At 37.9% G+C, this 5,554-nt stretch overlaps 1 protein-coding gene across 1 annotated transcript; it reads right to left on the minus strand.

Annotated features, from left to right (window-relative positions):
- Positions 1 to 2,548: 2,548 nt before the first annotated feature.
- On the minus strand, positions 2,549 to 5,441 carry LOC114073537 (tripeptidyl-peptidase 2-like). The gene is made up of 4 exons (XM_027911273.1): positions 5,251 to 5,441; positions 5,056 to 5,152; positions 4,051 to 4,181; positions 2,549 to 2,783 (listed from the first exon to the last, which is right to left on the minus strand). The coding sequence occupies exons 1-4, from the start codon at positions 5,424 to 5,426 to the stop codon at positions 2,564 to 2,566; spliced, it is 624 nt and encodes a 207-aa protein (XP_027767074.1). The 5' UTR covers positions 5,427 to 5,441; the 3' UTR covers positions 2,549 to 2,563.
- Positions 5,442 to 5,554: the final 113 nt, after the last annotated feature.

Genomic DNA, 5,554 nt, shown 5'->3' on the forward strand with positions numbered 1-5,554 from the left:
CCTCTTGAGGACTCTCATTTGAAGGACATTCACACAAAGTATGTCCCTTCTCTGACTTGACTACTCCACTCTACCCTTCCTCCTCTTTTATTTCTGTGCTGGTTTTGGCTGAGCTAGAGCTAATTTTCTTCATAGTAGCTGGTTTGGGATTTGTGCTGGAAACAGGGCTGAAAACACAGGGATGTTTTACTCATTGCTGAGTAGCACTTGCACAGAGTCAAGGCCTCTCACCCCACCTCACCAGTGAGCAGGTTGGGGATGCACAAAGAGCTGGGAGGGAACACAACCAGGACAGCTGACCCCAACTGATCACAGGGATATCCCATACTGTATGGTGCCAGGCTCACCATATAAAGCTGGGAGAAGAAGGAGGAATGGGGGAGATTTGGAGTGATGGCATTTGATTTCCCAAGTCACAGTTACATACGAGGGAGCCTGGCTTTCCTGGAGATGTCTGAGCACCTGCCTGCCCGTGGGTAGTGGCAAACAAATTCCTTGCTTTGTTTGGCCTGTGTGCGTGGCTTTTCCTTTACCTGTTGGAACTGTCCTTATCTCACCCTGAAAATTCTCACTTTTACTCTTCCAGTTCTCTCCCTCATTCCATCCCAGGGAAATGAGCAAGTAGCTCTGTAGGTCTCATGACTGTTAATCAGTTTAGATTTCAACTGGAGTAGTAAAACCAAGAAGAAAAAGAAGACAAACATACTACATAAACAGGATGGAAGTAATTTCCATATGAAATGCTACAAAAATGTAAAACAGTTTTGTTGGCTTTTCAGTACCAATTTAACAATACCAAAGCATAAATTTTCAGAGAAAAACCTGAATGTGCACTTAGACAAATCCATGGCTAAGCCAGTGAAAGAGAAAGGTTCAAGTTCCTAATCTGTAGAACTGAAATCAGTTACTTATTCCAGACCCAGAGCATTCAGCTCAACAATAAGTAAGTAAGTAATGGCCAGTCTTCGTGAACGAAGAACCAGGGAAGGTCTTTACACCTTCCAGCCTGTGCACTGGATTTTTTAGGTGAGACACAGTGTGCACGGAACTGAGCCCACCCTTTAATCCTGAGGTTCATCTGCCGGGGCCAAGCGAGCTTGGACGGTGGCAGCGAGGTCCTCAGGACGTAGATGGATTGCCTTACAGGGCTAACGAGCTCCATCTGCCCGGGGAGGGGCCCTGACCAGGATTCGAACCCGGGCCTTGGCAGTGACAGCACCACATCCTTAACCACTAGACCACCAGATTTTGCCTGTGCTTTATGCTAACCAAAGAGCTCCCCGCGATGGATTCCAGAGGACCAATAAACACTGGCCTCTTGTGAAAGGCAGCTTGTGCCACCCTGAGTACTAACAATAACAGGAATCACTACATGTCTTGAAAAAAAAAGCCATTAACAAAGAGTGATAAACTCCCAACAAAATGTCTATACTGGCATTTTCCCCCTGAAACTCCCATCAGCTTTAAAAAATAAAAATCAAAAGACAGAAGTAAGCCAGGAGTTACTACACTGGAACAAAGTACTGCATTTACAAACAGACAGAAAGAAAATCATGTACAAAGGAATATGATTAAAGCACAAAATCTGCTACCACAGGATATTAAAATCAGTTAATGAGTAGAAGAGGTATGCTGAAAAGATGTATGGGCACAAGGACAAATACACTAAAACAAGAGTAAGCACCATCAAACTCCTTGTTCAGGCCTCCACCTAAAGCACAAGTTCTTACGTAAAGTTTATTTACTGCCAAGGAAGTTAAATGCTTTGTTTTTTTTTTTTTCCACTTTCAAAGGTTAAAAAGAAAAACTACTCAAAGTGCTTTTGTAATTTTACTCAATTATAAACAAATACTGGTCACTTCATCTTCCACTAAAACAGTCACACTTGACATTTAAGTACAGCAACTAATTAATATCAATAGCTCAACAGCTAAAACTATAAAGTCATAACCTCTACGAATTAAAAGCTACATAACTAACCACTTACAATGATTTTTTTTTCCTTCTGGAATAACTGTCTTGAATGAAGCAGACAAAAATTCAAGTCTCAGGATCGGGAACCTTGAAATGTCAAGGAATTCTGTGCTAATAAAACAGGATTCTACCTCTATCTCTACAGATACTACTGACAGCAAAACACAGAACTTCTCTTGTCCATAGTGTGGAAGAGGCTACAGCATGCAGGACTGAACAGAAGAGGGATGTTGCGCACTTCTGTATGCACAGCTACAACAGTGCAGAGGTTAATTAAAATCAAAAATATTCCCTGGAAAGTACAGAAAGAAGGAATTCAATAAAGCAAGTAGCTTTTTCATGTAAAACTGGTACTGTCCTAAACCCTTCCCTTAACCTCTACATTCACATGCACAGAGATGGGCTTACCATGGATTTGATAGGTTTGGCAGAATCTCTGTGGAAAAAGGTCATTTAGGAAGCACAACATATGGGGACAGCACAATAAAGTAGAAGGGAGGAATGTACAAGGCTGTGCACACAAAGGCAGTGCGTAATTCCAGGAGAAACTATCAGAAAACCCAAACATGCAAATGAAAAAAACTCTGTTCTAGTCTCTTACCTTGCTGTCAAAAAGATCAGTCCATTTTGTTGTTTCCCAGAATGTCTCTGTCAAAGCTTCTGAGCAGCTCTCATGATCCTCATCTTTGCCTTCTGTATCACTGGAAGCAGCCCCTTCTTGGGCCTGCAGATGAAGCAGCTGGTCAGCCAGCGCACTTCCTTTTCGACAAAGTGCATCTACTAAAGTACTCTTCTGTTTTTCCATTTCACTAGAAAATTAGCATGAAAAAATATTTAGAACTTTTGCAGATACCTCATTAAGAACAGAATCAGTGCTGATTGAGTTTACAGTAGTTAGTATAGGCAAAATGAAAATAAGCACAAAGATAACTTTTAAAGCAAGGCTAGTTAACTTAAAATAATCATGAAAAATTACCTTAAGACACTATACAATAAAGAAACTCAATCATTTTTTTAAGTCTGAAATGCCTTTGATGTCTTAAGGCAAGGGCAACTCGGACTTCTAAAAGTAAGCTAGCATTTAGATATACAGTTTTATAGTTCCTGGCATTATAAACAGAGAGAGTTGAATCCACCACTAACATAAGCAGATACAATTCTGCTGACTTCAAAGGAACTGCATCCATTTAAAGCACCATTGAATCTGGTGTTCAATTTCAGATGACCTAATGGGTCAACTTACCAAGAAATGTTTAGAATGGAGTTCATTATGTCATAGCTTTGCTTTTACAACAGTAATTCTAAAATTATACACAAATCTGAATTCAGGATAGCCAGGACAGACAGAATAGCTTTACAACTGAAATATGCTATTTTACAGATAATCAACAAATGTGCCTCTCCCATGTCAAGGGCCTAATCTTCAAATCTGCTGCTCTGTTTGTGACTAAAACAGCACCATACTACCTCCAGCAAAATCCACCACTTATTCTCCAAACTAGGATGTCACCTTCAAAACACTGTCTCCCTAGGGGTATATATACACACTGGTAATTCAGAGGAACCATCTAAAACTAAAGAAAAACAATGAATCTCAGAAATACCCTGAAGAACAAGTATGGTCATCATGCTTATCACAAATGAAATCTTTTGAAAGCAGTTAGTTCTTTGGCTGATGTCAATTTTGTCTTCAAATACAGATCCAAATGGTTGCAAAATATAAAGTAAAAGCATGTAGCATTCAAAACAAACCTCTACTAATATTCTGTTGGTCCCTCTGATCTTAGATTGAGCATGATACAAAATTTTAATAATCTATTTTTCTGATACATTTAAATCCTAAAAGCACTCTCATTTATTTTATTGAATAAATGAAAAATTGCAGGTTTCAGTGTTCCTGCATTCTGGAGATATAATAAGAAAACACAGTAATTGTATATTCAAATTTGAAATTACCTGTGTCCCAAAAAATACCACAAGTTATCAAAGTTATAGTAATTGAGTTTCCTATATGCAGAGACAAAGTACATAGATTACAAAAATAGGATGCAAGAAAAGTATTTACTGGTTAGGTACTTTTTTATAGTAGTTGCATCAGGCCTGGGATCAGTCTTCATGGCAAAATATACCGCTAATGCTGTCTGATCAATATGAGAGATTACAGTATTTGCAGCGGCAACAATTTCATCTAGTCTTTTCATTCGTTCCTAAAAGAAGAATAAAAAAAGACGTTCAGCTCTATGAAATCACACTGCTTCACTGGACAACATACTACGTTAGGATAACTGCAAAGTTATGCAGAAATAATACTAGATAATTAAACCGTTCATGTTCTCCCCTTTCTCCAAATTTTGCTTAAAGAAATCTGGAAAGTTTGCAAGATTTCCTACATACGTAGTTCCCTTCACTTGAAAACAAACAGTGAAAAATATCAGGTTGGCATATGGAAAACACAGAGTTTATAGAAAAAAAATCACCTTTCAGTACAAATCAATACTCTTAAATAATGATAGTAGCTATTCAATTCAGAAATAAACACAAAATCAGAACCAAATGAAAAGAAAAATATTCAAGCTAGTGACATATACACTAAGGCCTCCATCTTCAAAATAAAAAACTCAGATGCACACTTTTCTATTCACAGTTCTCATTTTGTCCTCATTTGAGGACATACTCTTGATTTAGCTGTGTCATTTCAGGGGATTACTATCCTCAGTTGTCTAAACAATTTTGCTAGAAGAAATTACCAATATAATAGAAGAACAGATTGGGATGTGTGCTTTTCTCAATAACCACCATTCAGAATAATAATGTTGTAGACTAAACCAGTAAGGAAACTTACAATTTGTTTAACTGAATGAGGAGTAACTGATAAGCAAACAGTATAGTTAAGAATACTTTCATTCTGCTGTGGGATTAAGTAAACCACCCCCAGTTAAGGGAGGCAGTTGTCACTGACTAGGAACTGCTGCTTTACAGTACTGAGTACAGTCCCTTCAACTCCAATATATATAAAGAAACACTCAGTTTTCAGGTTATATGGATGTATTGAGACATCAAGTTTAAGAAGTGTTAAATAACCTTTTCAGAATCCAGCTGATGAAGTCTTGCAACATATAATGGAAGATGATTAGGAAATGCTTCTTTCAACTCATTGTACATGTCAGTGGTATCCAGCCTAGAAGAGAGGAGGATACATCATAAAAGTACAGATTTTAAATATTTTTTTTAACTTCAAGCTGCTTAAAGCTTGTGTAGCAATGACAGCAGACATACTTAGTCATCCACTGTATTTTTAGATCTCTTAAAGCTTCAGCAAATTCTTCTTTTACATCTTTTTCTTTTTCCTGTTCTTTTTCTTTCTCTTTGCTGCCATTTTTACTCTTTGATGGTGATGGTATCAGATGATAGTGAACAGTAAGGACATCCTGGAGGTGGGAAAAGAGACACATATTGAAAGGGATACAGCACACTTTTTTCTGATGCAATATAAAAGCTAAATCATAGCCAGAAACTACTCTGAGCTACACATACAACGAGTAAGGATTCTGAGAGCAAAGGTATTAGACATTAGGAATTC

Source organism: Empidonax traillii, unplaced genomic scaffold (genome assembly GCF_003031625.1).
Source record: "Empidonax traillii isolate 1590-97213 ecotype Southwest subspecies unplaced genomic scaffold, ASM303162v1 scaffold6889:size5554, whole genome shotgun sequence".
NCBI lineage: Eukaryota > Metazoa > Chordata > Aves > Passeriformes > Tyrannidae > Empidonax > Empidonax traillii.